This window comes from Lontra canadensis, unplaced genomic scaffold, assembly GCF_010015895.1.
Source record: "Lontra canadensis isolate GAN:19392208 unplaced genomic scaffold, GSC_riverotter_1.0 scaffold8, whole genome shotgun sequence".
Classification (NCBI taxonomy): domain Eukaryota; kingdom Metazoa; phylum Chordata; class Mammalia; order Carnivora; family Mustelidae; genus Lontra; species Lontra canadensis.
In genome coordinates this window covers 13682301-13700235 of record NW_022631002.1, presented here as the reverse complement: position 1 = coordinate 13700235, position 17935 = coordinate 13682301, and the positions used below count along the sequence as shown (strand labels likewise).

The 17935-nt window shown below is 36.4% G+C and overlaps 1 protein-coding gene across 2 annotated transcripts in view; it reads left to right on the top strand.

Annotated features, from left to right (window-relative positions):
• Window positions 1–17935, top strand: part of AP1G1 (adaptor related protein complex 1 subunit gamma 1) — a 78203-nt gene that overhangs the window by 13897 nt on the left and 46371 nt on the right. Inside the window, exon 2 of one of the 2 annotated variants that reach the window (XM_032854020.1) lies at window positions 10152–10355. In XM_032854020.1, the coding sequence (XP_032709911.1) occupies window positions 10155–10355 (201 nt within the window). In that variant the 5' untranslated portion in view covers window positions 10152–10154. Of the gene's footprint in view, window positions 1–10133; window positions 10356–17935 lie in introns of those variants that run through there. The other variant, XM_032854019.1, reaches the window with a different exon arrangement.

Here is a 17935-nt window from a genome sequence, read left to right as displayed (position 1 = left end):
GAGAGAGAGTGAGCGAGCACAGGCAGACAGAGAGGTAGGCAGAGGCAGAGGGAGAAGCAGGCTCCCCGCCGAGCAAGGAGCCCGATGTGGGACTCGATCCCAGGACGCTGGGATCATGACCTGAGCCGAAGGCAGCCGCTTAACCAACTGAGCCACCCAGGCGTCCCTAATTAAAATTCTTATAAAAAAATTTATTTGCTTGTCCTAGAAAGGACAAGCAAGGGGGTTGGCAGAGGGAAAGGGAGAAGCAGGCTCCCCACTGAATGAGGAGCCTGATGTGGAACTCGATTCTAGGACCCTGGGATCATAACCTGAGCTGAAGGCAGCCACTTAACTGACTGAGCCACTATGGTGCCCCATAAACTTTTTTTTTTTTTAAGATTTTATTTACTTACTAGAGAGGGAGAGGGGGAGAACATGGCAGGGGGAAGGGAAGGGGCAGAGGGAGAGGGACAAACGGAATCCCCACTGAGCAGGGAGCCCAGTGCAGGGCTCAACCCAGGACACTGAGATCATGACCCAAGACAAAGGCCGACACATAAGTGCCTGAGCCACCCACAAACCCCTTAATTAAAAAAAAAAAAGATTCTATTTATTTATTTGAGAGAAATTGCGAGCGGGGTGGGGATGGTGCAAGAGGGAGAGGGCAAATCAGTGTCCCTGCTGAGCAGAGAGCCTGTTGAGAGGCTGATCCCAGGACCATGACTAGAGCTGAAGGAAGATGTTTGACTGACTGAACCACTCAGGCACCCCTGTAGTGGTAGACTTCATATCTTTCTCAGTCTTGGATGGGTCAAGTCGTTAAATTAATAAGAACAGTGTCTGAACTATACTATATAATTTTTAGAAATTGTTCCACAGGTATAATTTTTTTCATGTGATTGTCATCTTAGTTTTAAAAAACAGCTTTATTGAGGTATATCAATATTTAATGTCTGTAATTGGATGATAAATGCATTATGGATTGAATTATAAATTTCATAATACACATAAATGCACTAATGTACATATTTAATTTATATAATTTGATGTTAGGATAAAATTTTATATTAAGGTTTTTCTGTCCTCTGCATTAAATGCTAACTGTTGATGTTATTATTACCATTTCTTGATAAATTAGGGTCTTACTATAAAAACCAATTACAATACTCTTTGTTATTTAATACTCTTAAGACTTTAGGGAGACTTGAATGCTTTTTGCCAGTATACTAAATAGGCTCAGATTACTATGTTGTGTGTGTGTATTTAAGATAAAGACTTTAATTTTGGATTTATAAGAAATGATAAATTAAGGTAATTATTATGGAACTCAAAGGCAGAGATTTGCAAGTGATTAGATCTTTTCCTTTTGATTAATCATGGAAAATTTTTATAGGATAAAAATTATGATTTAAAGGGCACAAACTTTTAAAAATTATGGTAAGAATGCAAGCCGATTTCTACTCTTGACAAATTTTCAGTTGTGTAATACGGTATTGTTATCTGTAGGCACAGTTTGTATAGCAAATCTGTAGAGTTTATTAATCTTGCTGCTGTGATGTTTGGATACTTGTTTCTGCTAAATATAGGTTTTGTTTGCATTTGCTGCTGCTGCTGCTGTTTCTTCCCTTACTGTTAGATGACACTTTGGCGACCATCAGTGTTCTTCCCTTAAACAGCCTCTATCTCCTGGTTCCCACTCTCCTCTGTTTCCTCTCTAGTTTTCTAATTTGTAAATTAGAGCCTGCAAATAGAATAAAGTAGTTGTTCTACTATATTGATGTGATACTCTTCTGTATTGCTCCATGAGGTTATAAGATGTATTTTGAGTTATGTCCTGTTTAGCTGAGTCATCACTATACACCATATTCATCCTTTATTTTTAAAAACAGGATAGTTCGTTGTTATTACTAATAATAGATGTTTAAGCTACTGTATTTTAAGGAATCTTGTGGTTTTGAGTATTTTGAAAGGCAAGTAAAAATTTTTAAAAAGTAAGGAAATCCTCAACATTATATTAAGAGCCAGCCAGTAGGTTGTGTTTTCCAGTTTATGAGGTCTACAATAGTCACTACATAGATTAGATGTATTTGAATTTAATTTTTATTTATTTTATTTTTTAAAAGATTTTTATTTAATTATTTGTCGGAGAGAGGGGGAACAAGTGAGCGTGCATGCACAAGCAGGGGGAGCAACAGGCAGAGGGAGAAGCAGGCTCTCTGCTGAGCAAGGAGCTGGATGTGGGACTGGATCCCAGGACCCTGGATCTCAGGACCCAGGACTGGATCATGACCTGAGCTGAAGGCAGACACTTAACCGACTGAGCGACCCCAGGCACCCCTGAATTTAATCTTCTAATACGAAATATTTCGGACATAAAATATTTGGAGGATAAGGATAAATATTCATTTACCCACTACCTACTCTCAGAAATAAAACACCAGTATAGCTGAAGCCTCCTGTGTGTTACTCTGTTCCTCATCATATTCCCGTTTCCAGATGTGCCATTTTTTGGTCTGTGTTTCACGTGCATGTTCTTACTCTTACTGCAGTTTTGTATCTCTAAAGAATAGGTTCTTTTATACATTTTAAATCTTTATAAAATATTAGTACTATATCTTTCTCTACCTTATTTTTGCTCAGAATTAATTTATTCAAGGATAGTGTATAGAACCAGCCATTATGTCCAGCAGTTGTTTAGTGCATACTATGTTTGTGGCACTGTGCTAAGAATTTTAAATGTATTCTCATTTAATTCTTGTAACAGTCCTTTGAGGTGGGTACTCTCCCCATTTTACAGATGAGGAAATGAAAGCTCTGGGATGTTAAGTCATTTGCTCAGGACACACAGTTGGCAAGTGGTAGAACTGGGATTCAAACTCAGGTGATTGCACTCCACGGTCATCATTTTAAACAATGATTAGGGTCATTGGATTCTGAAATTAAACAAAAACAAAAACACAAGGGTTCTTCTTAATTCTTTTGGTGTTAAAATCTGATGTGACCAGACAGGAGGCTGTAGTATTTATTTTTTCTCATTTGGTGTGAATATTCATATATGTTGCTGCAGAAATATTGTTTGATAATGGAACTGCTGTCCCAGACATACTAGGCGAGTAATGACCTATAATATATGCACTGTATTACCTTTCTAAAATTCAGGAAATTCTAAGTTTTGTTCTTAAAGGTTTTGGATGAGAAATTGTGGACTGGTACTGTGCTGTAGATCCCTTTCTGCATGGAATTTTGGAGTTGCTGGTTTAATCAAGAGGGCACTTAATTTTGCAAAAGAAAAATTTTCTAAATATATTGAATTAGTTTGGTCATGAACACTTTAGCTTACCATAATTATAATTTTCTGTTCTGTCACTGGTCAGCCGAAACATCTTGCTGATTTTTTATATTGCTGGAATTGTAAAAATCTGTTTTCCTCACTAGACTTTTGAATTCTTAAGGTTAGAGATCATGACCTTGGCTGTTGCCAGCATTTATTGCAATGCCTGACATAGAGAAGGCTCAGCAAATATTTGTTGAATGAGTAGTTGGCAACTTTTTGGTATAATGTGTTTCCCTATTTCTTAGGTCATCTATGGGATAGTGTGACAAATTGAATAAGGAGGGAAAAAGAAGAGATGCATGAAGCTAACTTCTGAGTCCATATTTTTTTTTTTTAAGATTTTGTTTGTTTATTTATTTGACAGAGATCACAATTAGGCAGAGAGGCAGGCAGAGAGAGAGGAAGGGAAGCAGGCTTCCTACTGAGCAGAGAGCCCGATGGGGTGGCCGGGGATGATTGATCCCAGGACCCTGGTATCATGACCTGAGCTGAAGGCAGAGGCTTTAACCCACTGAGCCACCCAGGCGCCCCATGATTCCATATTTTTTTACATTCTCCCTGCCTCCTTTGAAATGGATATAAATGATACCATTTATGATATTGTTTTCTCTGTCAGCTGTAGTTAATGGGTCCTGAAGTGTTAAACTTTTTTTTTTATTTTCTTGATTGAAGACTTTGATCCTGCTGCTTTCTGAATTCAAGATTCTCAAAACTTAATGCCCATTTTTAAAAAATTGGGTTTGACTGCCGTGTTTGGAGAGTTCCTTTTTATAGTCTGGTTACTTTTATAGTCTGGTTACAAGTCCTTTGTTGGATTTGCATATCCAGTCTGTAACTGGTCTTTTCATTTTCTTAACAATGTTTTTCATAGCGCAAAAGTCTGTAATTTTTTATAAACCCAGTTTTTAATTTTTTTTTCTTTTATGGGTGTGACTTTGGTATAATGTCTAACCCCAAGTCATAAAGATTTTCTCTAACAGATTTTTATGGTTGTATGTTTTGTGATCCATTTTGAGTTAATAGTTGTGTAAGGTATGAGATTTAGGTTGAGGTTCAGTTTTTTTCCATATGAATGTCCATTTGTGTGTGTTTTGATACCATAGTATCACCTAAGTATCTTTTTAATGGTTGTGGTGATATCCCCTTTCCTTACTGATACTGGTAATTTGTGTTACTTCTCTTTTATCATCCAGCCATAGGTTTATCAGGGTTTTTTTATTTTTTGTTTTTTTAAGATTTTATTTATTTATTTGACAGACAGAGATCACAAGTAGGCAAAGGGGGGTGGGGAAGCAGGCTCCCTGCTGAGCAGAGAGCCCGATGCAGGGCTCAATCCCAGGACCCTGATCATGACCTGAGTCGAAGGCATCAGGCCTAACCCACTGAGCCACCCAGGCGCCCCCTATAGGTTTATCAGTTTTATTAGTCTTCTCAAAGAACTGGCTTTTTTGGTGCTGTTGACTTGACCTAATTTCTGTTTTTAATTTCATTGATTTCTATTTTTTATTATTTGCTTTTTTCCTACTTCTCTTAGATTTATTTTTCTTTTCCTAGTTTCTTAAGTAGACCCTTAGATTGCTTGAGATGTTTCTTCTGTTCTGACAGAGACGAATTTAATCCTGTTCATTTTCCATTAAGCACTGTCTAGGTGTGTACCGCATATTTTAACATGTGTTTATATTTTTGTTCAGTTCCATGTATTTACTAATGTCCCTTGCTATTTCTTCCTTCACCAATGGATTATTTGGGAATGTATTAGTTTCCAGGTCCATGGAGGATTTTCCAGTTAGCTTTCTGTTATTGATTTCTAGTTTAATTCTGTTAGTGGTCGGAGACTGTACTTTGTTTTATATGATTCCAATTCATTTAATTTATTAACTTTTTTTTTTTTAATGACCCAGGACATGTTCTATTTTGGTGAGTGTTCTGTGTGCACTTGAGAAAAATGTATATTCTGCCATTGTTGGTTGAGGTGTTCCATTACTGTTGGTTAGAGCCAGTCAGTTGATGATGGCATTCAGGTCTTTTGTATCTTTGCTGATATTCTGTAATTTTATCATTTACTTAGGGGCCCTATTGAAGTCTCCGTTATTGGGGTATAAGCCAAAACGAAATTTCTCCCATCCTTCTTTTCCTGCTTCCTGGACCGAAAAGAGAGGGTTTTTCTTAGAGCTCCTTCTCCGTACTTAGTGAACACTTCTGGGTTTTGGGTTGCCATTGGATCTAGGCTGGGCAGTACTGGAGGAAAAATGACAACTTCTTGGTATTTTGAAAGAACTTCAAATTCTGCTCTCTTTCTCAAATCTGCTGTCATTTACTTTTCAGAGTCCTTGGGTATGGTATGCGTTTTATCCAGGATTTATAGTTATGGTCAGAGGGAGAGACAGGGGTCTCCATGAAGTGTGTTTACTTCATCCTCCCTGGAACTAGAACTTTTTGTTTAGTTTTGAACTTAGACTATATTTTGAAATACACTAAATTCTTTATTCTGTAAATTAACTTTTTCATTCATGCCTAAGAGAATTTCTTATGATTAAAAAAAAAGAAATAAGTAGAAGTAAGTTGTCACAGCCAAGGAAAAAAAATACTGCTTTTCTCTAGAGATAGCCTGGTGCTGGAGAAGGAGTGCTGATTGGGGGAATCACAAGATGTGAGTCAGGCTAGTAATTAATTCTTTGACCTTGTGCAAGGTAGTTAACAGCCTGGATCCTCAATTTCCTCCATAAAAAGCTAGTGGCATAAACTGTCTGTCTGTGATCCTCTGGCTGAGCTGAGAAATTGCTCCAGGTAACTTTTCTCTCAGCAGGCTTAAACTCTTGTGATTTTTTTACCCTGCTGTTGGCTTAAGTGTTTCGGAAATAGATTTAGGCTTTCTCTAATAGTCTTGTTTGCTTTATAGAATCATTCAGGCCTTCATAGAGAAAAGTTATTTTCCAGCAGAGTATTACTAATTGACCTTGATTTTTTTTTTTTAAGTTCCTGTAATCTTGTTTTGTTCACACACCAAATTTGGGTTAATAATAAATAAGATTTTTTTTTTAATCTTTTTTTAGATAATCTTACACCCGTTGTGGGGCTCAAACTCACAACCCTGAGATCGAGAGTTGCATGATCCTCCCACCAAGCCAGTCAGGCTCCCCAAATAAGATTTTTTTTTCAAAGATGTATTTATTTATTTGAGAGAGAGAGAGAGAGCTTGCCTGTGCATGAGCAGGGTAAGGGGCAGAGGGAGAAGAATACCCAAGCAGACTCATGCTAAGCACAGAGTCTTGACCCAGGGCTGGATCGTGATCAGGAGCCATGAGGTCAGGACCTGAGCCGAAACCAAGTTGGATGTTTAACTGAATGAGCTATTTATGAAAAATTTTAGGACTTAAATGCTTTGTTTATTGAACCTTTTTGACTTTTAAAAAGCTTTTGATTGTGAAAATTTCTAATATACATAAAAATAGAGAATAATAGAATGTAATTTCCTGTAGTCATCATATGCCCTCAGAAGTAATCAGTGTTTTGCCCGATTTGTTTCATTTTTTCCCTCCTCAGTACTTTTTCCCCTGGAGTATTTTGAAACAAATCATAGCAATCACATAATTTTATCTCTAAAGATAATGTTCATTTTTGAAGTACTGAGAAGAACTCTAGCCTTGGAGTTCTAATTCTTGGAGTTCATGTGCTAGTTCTGTCCCTTACCACTTTGTAATCTGAAGTTGCATAATTGCTCTGAGGTGAAGTTTCTTCATGGGCAAAGCAGGAATAATGATCTCTGCCCTTACTTCAAATGGATTAGAACAAATGAAATAATGAAGATAGTGAATGTATGAACCTTGAAACACTAGACCCATGGTATTTCTATTAAAAAGTAACAAAATATTGTACAGGTAGCCTTATACAGTTTAGTACCTGTGATTTTAAGAGGGCCATAGGGAGGAACATACCAGTACCTAGAGAACTTTTCAAAAAAATTGCCAATATACTATCCCTGCCTTGAGAAGTGATGCTATAGTGAACTAACGGGACTGGGATACCTTCCTGGTCTGTGCGATTAGAATAACTTTGAGACTTACTGGTTTAATGATTTCACAGCTTATATGTACTGAAGATGATGGTAATGATATTTTAATCTAATTAAAAATTTTTTTTTATTTTTATGTATTTATTTGACAGATCACAAATATGCAGGGAGGCAGGCAGAAAGAGAGGAGGAAGCAGGCTCTCCGCGGAGCAGAGAGCCCAATGCGGGGCTCGATCCCAGGACCCTGGGATCATGACCTGACCCAAAGGCAGAGGCTTCAACCCACTGAGCTACCCAGGCGCCCCTTAATATAATTTTTTAATCATTTTTCTTAACACTGTTGAGGTATAAATACATACAACAAAATGCACTTGTTTTAAGTGTTCAGTGAATTTTGAGATGTGTATATACCCATCATAAACATTTCTGTCACCTCAAGGGGTTTCCTTGCAACCCAGTCTCCCATCCCCACCCTCAACACGAGACAATCATTGATCTTTTTAGCATCACTATAGATGAGCCTACAGTGTCATAGAAGTGAAATCATACAGTGTGTACTTTCTTGTTCCTGCTTCTTTTGCTTAGCATAATGTTTTTGAGTCTCTTCCATGTTGTGTTGGTTCTGTTTTATTCTGGAAAGTATTCATTTATGTGGGAATACCCTTATTATTCACCAGTTTATGGACATTTGAGTTGTTTCTAGTTTTTAGTGATTATAAATGAAGCTTCTGTGAACATTTGTGTACAAGTCTTGGTGAGAACATATATTTTTCATTGCTTTTTGGTAAATACTGAGTGGATTTGCTGAATCCTATACTAAATATATATTTAATTTTATAAAAAATTGCCAAACTGTTTTCCAAAGTAGTTGAACCATTCCATTTTGCATTCCATGTGAAATTTGAGCACTGGTGTTATACGTAAATAATGAATCGCCGAACGCTACATCAAAACCTAATGATGCACTACTATATGCTGGCTAACTGAACATAATAAAAAAAAATGAAAAAAGTTTTACATCACTGTCAACACATGGTATGGCTAGTCTTTTAAATTTTAGCCATTTTAATGGTGTAGGGTGATATCTTATAGTTTTAATTTGCATTTCCCTGCTGACTAATGACGTTAAGCATGCGTTCATGTGTTTATGGCCATTCATATATCTTCTTTGAGAAGTGTGTATTCAAATCTTTTACTCATTTTTAAATAAGATGTCTTATTGAGTTGTAAAATTACATATTTTGAATACATGTCCTTTGTAAGATCGGAATTTTATTTTTTTCTTTGTGGCTTGCCTCATTTGCATCTTTTGAAAAGCAAAAGTTTTAACTTTTTGTCAAGTCAGATTTATTATTTCTTTCGTATTTTGTGCTTGTTATATATGACATCGGTGCTTAACCTAAGTTCCCAAAGATTTCCTGCTATGCTTTCTTTTTTTTTTTTTTTAAAGATTTTATTGATTTGTTTGCTAGACATCACAAGTAGGCAGAGAGGCAGGCAGAGAGAGAGAGCGGGGGAGGGGGAAGCAGATTCCCTGCTGAGCAGAGAGTCAGATGTAGGGCTGGATCCCAGGACCCTGGGATCTTTACCTAAGTGGAAGGCAGAGGCTTAACCTACTGAGCCACCCAGGCGCCCTCCCCCCCATGTTTTCTAATGGAAGATTTTTAGTTTTGGCTTTATTATTTAGGGCTGTGATCTGCTTTGAATTATTTTTTTGTATATTATGTGAGGTTAGGATCCAAGGTTAATTTTTTTCTCTGTACAGATACATAGTTGTGCCAGCACCATTTATTGAAGGAATACCCTTTCGCCTATTGACTAACCTTGGTCTCTTTAGAAAATCAGTTGAGCTTTTATGTAGGTCTATTCCCAAACTTTTTCTTTTGCTCCATTATTCTCTGAATCTGCACTTAAATTCATCTCCGCATTGTCCTAATTACTGTAGCTTTATAATATTTCTTGAAATTAGGTAGTACAATTAATCCAACTTTGTCTTTTAAAAATATTTTTTTTTTTAAAGATTTTATTTAGCAGAGAGAGACACAGCGAGAGAGGGAACACAAGCAGGGGAGAAGCAGAGGGAGAGGGAGGGAGAAGCAGGGAGCCCAATGTGGGGGTCAGCCCTAGGACCCTGGGACCATGAAACAAGCTGAAGGCAGACGCTTAATGACTGAGTCACCCAGGCACTCCCCCCCCCTTTTTTTTCTTTTTCCTTGTTTTGGCTATTACAGGTTTTATTACTGTTACTATTACAATTTTAAAAATACGAGAATATGACTCTAGTAGTCTTATCCTCTGAGATTGGTTTATTATTTTTTCCTCATCACAATTTCCAGAGAGTACCCAGTGTACTGAGATGATTGTTGTTTCTTGGAAAAAGTGTTTAAATCTAATAATTGGTCTTGTAATCTCTATTTTGTTGAGTTGAACTTTGTATTCATCTGATAATTTATTGTGTTATACTGAGTTAGCAGTTGAGCATAAAATATTTGTCTTTAAGGTTGGGCATAGACTTTTTCTTAATTACTTTAAGGATGGAGTCAGGATTTGGATTTTTTCCTAAGATATTTTGATAATAATGGTGGATTTTTAGATATTGGTATATTCTGTGTCTTATCTTGCTTAATACTTAACACTTTTGTTTGTATTCTTTCCAGATATTTACTGAGTTGAGTTTGTATGTAATAGCTTTGCTGGAGCTTTGTATCCTTGGACTTAGCAAATCTTGAATTCTTAAAAATAAGAAATTTTTGTGGGAAGTTGTGTGAATGGTTTTGATAGTAAAAAAGTGAACATTTTTATTTAATGTCTTTCCATATCCAGAGGATGCCAGCCCCCATCAGATTGCGGGAGCTGATCCGGACCATCCGGACAGCCCGAACCCAAGCCGAAGAACGAGAAATGATCCAGAAAGAATGTGCTGCAATCCGATCATCTTTTAGAGAAGAAGACAATACATACCGGTGTCGGAATGTGGCAAAATTACTATATATGCACATGCTGGGCTACCCTGCTCACTTTGGACAGGTAGGCTGGGCTGAGACCACATCTAGCAAGGGTACTCTTGTTTGAATGACAGTAGCTCAGGGAGGGTCGGTCAGTATTTTCCTGTCAGGAAAGACAGGATACTTTTCATAGTCATGTAGTCTGATCATTGTGGAACTGAAGGTAGATTTGAGAAAGTTGCAGACCTGGAAAGGCATGATACTGCTGTCAGTTGTGCTTTCCATTGGGAATCTCTCATTATGTGGATTAGAGTATGTTTTGATGGTGGCAACTAGCTTGCTTTAAGGATTAACCAGTAGGTTGTGTTTGGTCGGTCAGAGGGGCTGGACAATAATGAATATTTAAGAAGTATTTGCTAAATGTTTCCTTAGCTTTATTCTGTATGCACAATGCTATAAGGAGGACCACTCAGAACAGATGTTTTTAAGTAAAAGAAATTAAGTGGTTGCCACATAATGGCATTTATGGATTTTGTTGTAATTACCTCATTACTTGATTCCTATAGCCACTGTGCAGGTCTGCCTCCTGATTTTCTGCTACACACAAATGCATATTACTAGATACAGCCAGTTTAAGCTCTGAGAAGGGTATTCTTGGTGATAAGTGCTTTCTTCCATCCATGTTTATACATGTTAAGGGGGATTGAGTCACAGAGAAGAGTATAGCGGGTTGTTTTTTAATTCTTATTAATGCTATTAAATTTTATCTCACTGAATTTAGGAATTGTATTACATGCTAAATAGTCTTTTTAAGGAAAAGACTACAAAATTGAAAGAATGTACAACATTAGGAGAAAAATACCACCCATGTTTCCATTATTCAAAGATAACTATTGGTTAATGTTTTGATATATTTAATTTACCTGGAAAGGTGGACATGTTTATCTTTTGTTCAGCTCAGTAAGTCCAGTGAAAGGAGATTCCCCACCTCTGAATTAAAACAAAAGAGTAATGGGATTGAATCCTATCAGACTGACTTGGGTTAGTTTTATGCTTATCTTAGGGCTGGGAATGAGGTCACTTTCTCTAAAAATACATGATTGAGAGTGGGAGAGCATTAATTTCCCAAAGGAAGATTGAGATGTTACTATCAGAGGAAAGGAGGACCACCAGGTACTAGGCAAACAAAAACTCTCCTCTGAGTAAAACACGTTATATGCTTTTACCACATCAAAAAGTGATCCAAGTGGTTATACATTTAGTGAATGTCATAGTATAAAGCAAAGAGATGTGTATATTTTTGTTGGTTGATTTTAAGTAGACATATTTAGGTTAGATTTACAGAAATCTATTATGTTGGGCTCTAAAAGATAGTCAGGGGTGGAGGTGGGGAGACTTTTTAATCCCTACATTCAGAAATAACCATTGTTATCATCACAGAATTAAAGGAGTTTTTTAAAGACCAACTGTTGAATTTAAAATCATATAATAGATTTAACACTGATATTTCATTTTGTGAAAGATACTCTCTATTTCTAAGAGTCATTACTATGTAAATAAAATATACTTTCCAACTTTACTAGATGGCATTTTTGGGGGTGTTCTGGAATTTAATTATTTGATAAAACATTTAATTCTTAGGTGGAAAGTGTTAATATTCAAGGAAACTGTACTAAAATTTTGGTACCAAAGAAAAGATTTTTCCGAATAGGGATAGGAAATCATAATTTTAAGTCCCTTACTCTGTTTCCTTTACTTGAATAAGTCAGGGCCCTATCCAAGCAGTAATTTGGTATCCTGCGCATCAGAATTTCCTTTCTAATGTACCCATGAAAAGATTCTTATCTAGGTTCTCTCACTTGCATGTATGAATCACAGTATCATTTTCATTTAATTATGTGTAAAAACAGCTACCGATTATTGCATTTTATTAGACTTGTTAGACTTGTGCTGTTCATTATGATAGCCAGTACATGCATAGCCACCGTTCTCTTGAAATGTGGCTAGTTCAACTGAGGCGAATATTCAAGGAAAATAAATTTTTGATGGGTATTTGATGCAGTTACTGGAAAACTTTTAAATGTTTTCGACAGCTTGGGTATGTGAATCTACTTTATCAATTGTAAATTTTATGAATCTAAATATAGTTAAAATATTTCTGATGGATATGTAGTATACAAATTGAGATGTGCTGTTAAGTGTAAAATACATACTGTATTTAGAAGCTTTAGTACAAAAGAAAGTTGTAAAATATCTAATAATTTTGTGTTGATTATATGTTAAAATGATATTTTAGATATATTGGGTTAAATAAAATCTATTATTCAAACTAATTTCACCTGTTTCTTTTTACTTTTTACTGCAGTATCTAGCATGATGCTGTTCAATAGAAATAAAAATATGAGCCAGATGTAGAATTTAAAAATTTCTAGTAGGCACATTTGAAAGTCTTTCAAATTTTACAGTAATACCCACAAGATAGGTAATGTCCTCAGATTGCTGATGAGGAAACTGAGATTCAGAGATTAAGGGACTTGTTTAAATTCACACGGCTAGCAAATATTAGGGAGAGGATTAGAACTCAACTTTGCATAACTCTAAAACTGATTCATTCTTTGGATATGTTTAAATCTTTAAATAAGTGTATTAACTAATTACTTTAGCCCTGACTTACTGTACAGAGGATTTGAGGTGACATTCATTACCAGCATCTGTTTAAAAAAAAAAAAAAAGGATAGTAGAAAATAAGAGTTGAGAGAAGGAAGAATTCAGAATCCAAAGTCACTGTACTTGCTGTTGGTGAGGCAGGTAAGCCAAGAAAAAGAATTCAGTTATGTGGTTGTTATAACCGGAGTTTAAGAGGATGACTACGGGAACCAGGATATATATATATATATATCTCCTACGATGTACATGTGTGTATCATACTTGTAATATATATCCAAATGTTGGTTTCCTTTTGTGTGCCCTTCTAACTGGGTATCAGTGAGAACGTCTAGCTCATTGCTTTTTACACAGCAGGGGTTTATGAAGTTGAAGAAAAATCACAGCTTAAAAACAACTGGAAAGTAAATATAAAGAAAATCAGTGAACAGCTAAAAATTATCGCAGTCAGACCTTTGGGATGGAAGATAGGGAGAGCAAGGAGGTTGCTGTTGAAAAGTCAGTTATGAGTGTTGTTGAAAAGGAAGAAGCTGATAGTGAAAAATACAAAATAACTGCCGTCAGAAGAAAACATAGCCATCGTGGGCATTAGAGATAAGGAATGGACATAACTTTGTAAGCTCTTACAGCATTACAGGTGTGCACCATAATCGTTCATTAGGAATTTATATGTCTGGCTTAAACACGACCCAGAAGTAAAGTTGAGTATCTAAAAAAGTGGGTAGATTGCAGGGGTAAAATATAGTGGCTTGGGGGCCAGATTCTTCCACAGATGTGTTTTGTTTTGCACAGTATGTTAAATTTTTTGAATTTGCTGCTGACATAAAAATCAAGGAACTTCTCATGGAAATCTGGATTTTTAGTTTCTCTTAGAAAATCAGTAGGATTTGACATCACTGGATCCACATTTTGCCATGGCACTTGTAGGCTGGTGACCTTTTCCAGGCTGGGCTTGCATTGTCTATTTCTTTCCTGTCCCAGCCTGGCCTGCTGTACTCAGTTACCCGTCCATAGTAGTCTTCCCTTCCATCAGTACAGTGTAGTAGTTCACTTCCTTATGTTCTTTAAAGTTTTTCCAGTGTTCTCTATAAAGTCTTACAAATCTTTGGTGAAATTTGTAGGTTCCTTGGAGCTCTTCTTCCTATTGCAAATAACACTCTTAAAACTTTAATAATTAGGATTTAGATATACAGAAATATAGTTCATTTTGCTTATTTATCTCCTTAGCAACATTATTGCCTTTGGTTCTGAGAGTCCTTGTAGACTCCATTGCTTCCATATAATCAGTACTGTTGTCTGTAAGCATTGGCAATTCCCTGACTTTCCATCCTTAGTCATTTTTTTTCTTTTTCTTTACTAGACTGTACCTGTAATTGGATGGTGATAGTAGGTGTCTTTGTCTTGAGCACTGTTAAGGCCAGATTGTGCCCAAAATAAGCCTGAACTCTTACTGTGCCAGACAGAAAACAAAAACTATAGAGGTCATGGTAAAAGGTTTAGTAGCCACCAGAAGTAGCTTTCTGTTGTGCCCCCAAATAAGAAAATTTGAGCATTAATACGAGTAATTATAATTGAATATATCAAGTAAGTTTATATCAGTGAGTTCATAATTTTTTTTTTATCCTAAGTTTTTATTTGAGAGAGAGAGAGTGAGCGCTCACAAGTGAGCAGGGAGGGGGCAGAAGAAGAAGGGGGAAAGAAAGAATCTCAAGTAGACACTGTCCTGAGCAAGGAGCCTGACATCGGGCTCAATCTCACGATGCTGATATCATGACCTGAGCCAAAATCAAGAGTTGGATGCCTAACTGATTGTGCCACCCAGGGGCCCCAGTGAGTTTATAAGTATTAAACAAATTTTTAAAAACTTCATTGGTCAACTTTGGAGCATATTAGGGTCTCATTTTGAAAATTGGTAAATAAAAGGAAAGAAACATTTATCCTACCTTTTTTCGTTTTAAGATTTTATTTACTTATTTGACAGAGTTCACAAGCAGGCAGAGAGGCAGGCAGAAAGAGAGGGGGAAGCAGGCTTCCCGCTGAGCAGAGAACCCTATGCGGGGCCTGATCCCAGGACCCTGAGATCATGACCTGAGCCAAAGGCAGAAGCTTAACCCACTGAGCAACCCAGGTGCCCCTATCCTGCCTTTTCTACCAGTAGTAGTTCCTTCCGAAGGAATTATTGGTAAGTTCCTTCCAAAGGAACTCTTGATAACCCAAGGGTACATATAGAGAAATTGCTCCTTAGAGGAAAAGCCCAACCAATAAATGAAGAAAGAATAAAAGAATTAGAATATTACCATTTTGTAATTCCTGGTGATCATCATTGATACTAATGTCACAAAAGAGAGACAACCACCAGAAATAATTATATACTTCTTGATGAAAGTTCATACTACCACCTATGAAGTGTATTCGCTAAGTCAAAACAAAATAAAAACTGAAAAACCTGAATCTGATCAAGAATCTTGTCCATTTAACAAGGGGCATTCATAAGAGTTCATTGCAGCGTTTTTTCTGATATGAAAACATTGGGAATAATCTTTGTGTCCACAGAAAGAATAGGTAAGTTGTGGTATATTCACAAGTGGGATAGTATATTAGCAGTGAATATAACTAAATTACAATTTCTTATCTGAATATGAGTAACACTCAAAGACGTTGAATGAAAAGAGCAGGGATGGGGCACCTGGGTGGCTCAGTGGGTTAAAGCCTCTGCCTTCAGCTCAGGTCATGATCTCAGGGTCCTGGGATCGAGCCCCGCATCGGGCTCTCTGCTTGGCGGGGCTCTCTGCTTGGCGGGGAGCCTGCTTCCCTCCTCTCTCTCTCTGCCTGCCTCTCTGCCTACTTGTGATCTCTTGTCTGTCAAATAAATAAATAAATAAAAATCTTAAAAAAAAAAAAAAAGCAGGGATATGGTATGACACTTACATAGCGCTTAAGACATTAAAAAATAATTGTCTCAACATATGTAGTAAAGGCATGGGGCATGGCAATGATGAGCAACAATTTTGAGTTCTGGTTACTCCTAGGATGGAGAGAAGGGAAATGGGACCAAGGCAGAGTATACAGAGGGCTTCAGTTGAATTTGTGATACTAAAAAATGTAAAATAAAGTGAGTAGGTTAAAATTTAAGATTTGCTAAAGCTGGCTGGTGGCTTAATGAGTATTGCATGATTTTTGTGTATTTTTGAGTGTAATATCTCATAAGTTCATAATTTTTCTCAAGAGGAAAAAGGGGATGCAATAGCAATGTTCAGTATTTTGTGTTTGTTTTTCCTCTTTGCCAAAAGAATGAAAAAAACAACCTGGTCTCATAAAGATTTTTATGTTGCCAGACTACATAGTGCTAAAGCAGTTACAAGCTTATTCTTCATGTGTGTGTGTATGTGTGTGCTGTGTGTATAAACTAGAAAGTTATTTCTGAATATTAAATAGAAATAAAGGTAATTTTTAAAAACCTAACCAATCAGTTGCAGTTCCATTAATAAATAATTGCATATTTTCATCAAGGTGATTGTTCACATCATAAAGCTTAGATGTTAAATTTAAAAGCAAATGTATATATGCATTTGACCTTGTGGGAAATTGTTCTGAAAGCTAACAAAATAGGTGTAGATTCTTTCAAGGGCAACCAGATTAAATGTTTATAAAGGGCAATATTTGTACTTGCTTTAGAACAATGTAACAAGGCCAAAAACCTTTCTTTTAAAAAATTGCTTTGAAATTCAGAAAAAATTGGAATATTGAGTCAGAAAACAGTGTTTACCTGAAACCTACTCCATCAGGATATTTTGGGGATGATCTACGTATTTCACCTACATATTTCAAAACTCTTCCAGTTGATTTTGATCAGTCAAGTTTGGAAACCACTTTCTTAAGGCATTATATTTATTCCAAATGGAGCCGGTAACTTCACTCTCTAGGCTTGCTAATGGCTGCCTGGAATGTTTCTGCTGAGAAAAATTCTTAGGCCACTTCAAGGGTCAGCTGTAAAGAATTAGTGACTACTGTATTTGCCTTGAAAGTAAAGAGTGGAGGGCAGCGTTAAGGTTATCTTTATGATGTGACCCAATTAGCTTAGTGAAGAGGAGACTGAAGCCCAGGTTGTTGAAATAACTTGCTTAGGTCTCTTAAGCTAGAACCAGGAGTAGGGCTTTTAGGTCAAATAGTGTCTTTCTGTTCCAGTGTGTTACATAAAGGGATAGGAATCTTTCTCTGATGTTTTCTTACTGTTTCTCACCTTAAATGAGTGCCCTTCCTAACTTGTTTGCATAGTAGCTTGTGCTTAATTGTCACAGTGTGTATATAATATATATATATATATATATATCCTACGATGTATATGTGTGTATCATACTTGTAATATATATCCAAATGTTGGTTTCCTTTTGTGTGCCCTTCTAACTGGGTATCAATGAGAATGTCTAGCTCATTGGTTTTTACACAGCAGGGATTTATGAAGTTGAAGAAGAATCACAGCTTAAAAACAACTGGAAAGTAAATATAAAGAAAATCAGTGAACAGCTAAAAATTATCGCAGTCAGACCTTTGGAATGGAAGATATCTGGGAGAGCGAGGAGGTTGCTGTTGAAAAGCCAGTTATGAGTGTTGTTGAAAAGGGAGAAGCTGATAGTGAAAAATACAAAATAACTGCCGCCAGAAGAAAACATAGCCATCGTGGGCATTAGAGATAAGGAATGGACATAACTTTGTAAGCTCTTACAGCATTACAGGTGTGCACAATAATCATTCATTAGGAATTTAAGTTATTTTAAAAAGGCTGATTGTTCCCATTTACTGAGTTGTATTTTCATAAGATTTTTGGTCTTAAATTCTCAAAGTCTTTTCATAAAACTATTTTAAGACTCAAATGCTTTTTTGTTAATTTTTGAAATTACATGTTACTCAGTTTGGGAGAGGGAGTAATTGCCCTAGGTTTTTTCCCCCTCCTTTTTAATTGTATTATTATATTAACTTTTGTAACCACAAATTAGATAA